Source organism: Antrostomus carolinensis, unplaced genomic scaffold (genome assembly GCF_000700745.2).
Source record: "Antrostomus carolinensis isolate BGI_N321 unplaced genomic scaffold, ASM70074v2 scaffold1840, whole genome shotgun sequence".
Lineage (NCBI taxonomy): Eukaryota > Metazoa > Chordata > Aves > Caprimulgiformes > Caprimulgidae > Antrostomus > Antrostomus carolinensis.
Genome location: NW_010288858.1, coordinates 4,707 through 6,471, shown reverse-complemented (window position 1 = coordinate 6,471; position 1,765 = coordinate 4,707). Strand labels below are relative to the sequence as shown.

Here is a 1,765-nt window from a genome sequence, read left to right as displayed (position 1 = left end):
GGAGGAGAAAGAACTGAAAGAACAGTTTTCAGTAATTTACAATATTATCGACAATTGGAGATGGATTGATGAATGTATGAGTGCATGGATGGATGGATGGAAAGATGTTGCAGGAATAGTCATGAGGATAGATGGATGGATGGACGGATGTCTAAGAAGAGAGAAAAATGTTATTAAATAATTTTCTTTCACATTCTCAATTGCATCCACATTCATCACCACCTCAAATTTCTAGGTGTTTAGAAATTATTATACTCCATTTGATGCTCTCCCTTAAGGCACCCTGAAACTGTGTGTTCCTCAAGCTATAGATAAATGGATTGAGTAGAGGAGAAACCACAGTGTTCAAGATGGACACTACCTTGCTGAGGTCCAGTCTGTCAGTCTGGGTAGGTGTGAGGTACATGAAGATGCAGCTGCCATATGTGATAGACACCACAATGAGGTGAGAGGCACAAGTGGAAAAGGCTTTTTGTCTGCCAGCCACAGAGGCGATTTTGACCACAGCACTAATGATGTTGATGTAGGATACAGCTGTAATAACTAGACTACCCGGTAGAGTGAACACTGCTGAGATGAAAGTCATGCACACTAGGACCTTGGTATTTCCGCATTTGAGCTGAATCATTGGTACACTATCACAGAAAAAATGATTAATGATGTTTGAAGCACAGAATGGCATCTGGAAATATACCACTGCTGGAGGAAGAATGAGGATAGCCCCACCAATCCAGGCAGTAATCACCAGCTGGCTGCAGACTTGTGAATTAATAATGGCCACATAGTGTAGAGGTTTGCAGATGGCCATGTACCTGTCAAAGGACATTACAGCTAACAGGAAAAACTCAGTGGTACCTAGCATGCAGTAGAGAAAAGTTTGAGTGAGACAACCGCTTAAAGAAATTGTTTTTTTGCCTAAAGCAAGGTTAGCCAAAGCTTTGGGGATGACAGTGGTGGTAAAGCCAATCTCTAAGATGGAGAAGTTCCTGAGGAAGAAGTACATGGGAGTCTGAAGATGATGGTTTATGAGGGTGATCCAGATGATGAGAATGTTACCTGTTACAGTCAAGATGTAGGTGACTAACAGGATGGTAAAGAACACATACTGGAGTTGATCATCATCAGTAACACCCAAGAGGATGAAATGCATCATTGTTGTTTGATCCTCCCTCTGTACAGATGTTTGATTCTCCATCTGTATCTTTAAACAGATAAAAATATTTTGAGGGAAGCACACAAAAAACAAAATGAGTGAGTCTCCAAAGCATTTTTCCTGGAATCAGACAGTGCTCCTTTTTACTGGGTGTTCTTCCTAATAAGATGTTTCATCAAGGCTTGAAAATATCTCCACTCTGAATTACCTGCTCCTCTTCCTCACCGGTTTCTAAGATGAAGTCTACACTGCCTTTCTGAGCAATATTCAATTTCAATGCTAAGCCTGTAAAGGCAAATGAATCCACATTGTAGAAGAAGCTCTTGAGTATGAAGCAGTGATCCTTCCTCCTTCTCCTTCTGTTTCTGATCTTTAGAGCCTAAAGAGACAGTTAAAATTAAATGGAACATGGAGGGGGTGGAGAGTGGACAATTAAAGGACTGGAGCTTTATGGTGGGTGACCCTGATATAACATGTAAGCATGGATGCACACAAGGGGAACTCTGAAAAGGAGCATCACTTGATTAAACGTAGGATTCATTAATACCTCCACTACCAAGGTTTAACTGAATCTCCCAAAAATACTCCTGGCCCTTGGCATCAGATGCTTAG

At 41.1% G+C, this 1,765-nt stretch overlaps 1 protein-coding gene across 1 annotated transcript; it reads right to left on the bottom strand.

The window, feature by feature from the left end:
• Positions 1-223: 223 nt before the first annotated feature.
• Positions 224-1,438, bottom strand: LOC104519127 (olfactory receptor 6C74; the record flags this gene model as incomplete). Its single annotated transcript, XM_010167748.2, has 2 exons — positions 224-1,201; positions 1,362-1,438. Coding segments are annotated over 2 exons (1,055 nt in total), but the record flags the coding sequence as incomplete, so codon positions are not given.
• Positions 1,439-1,765: the final 327 nt, after the last annotated feature.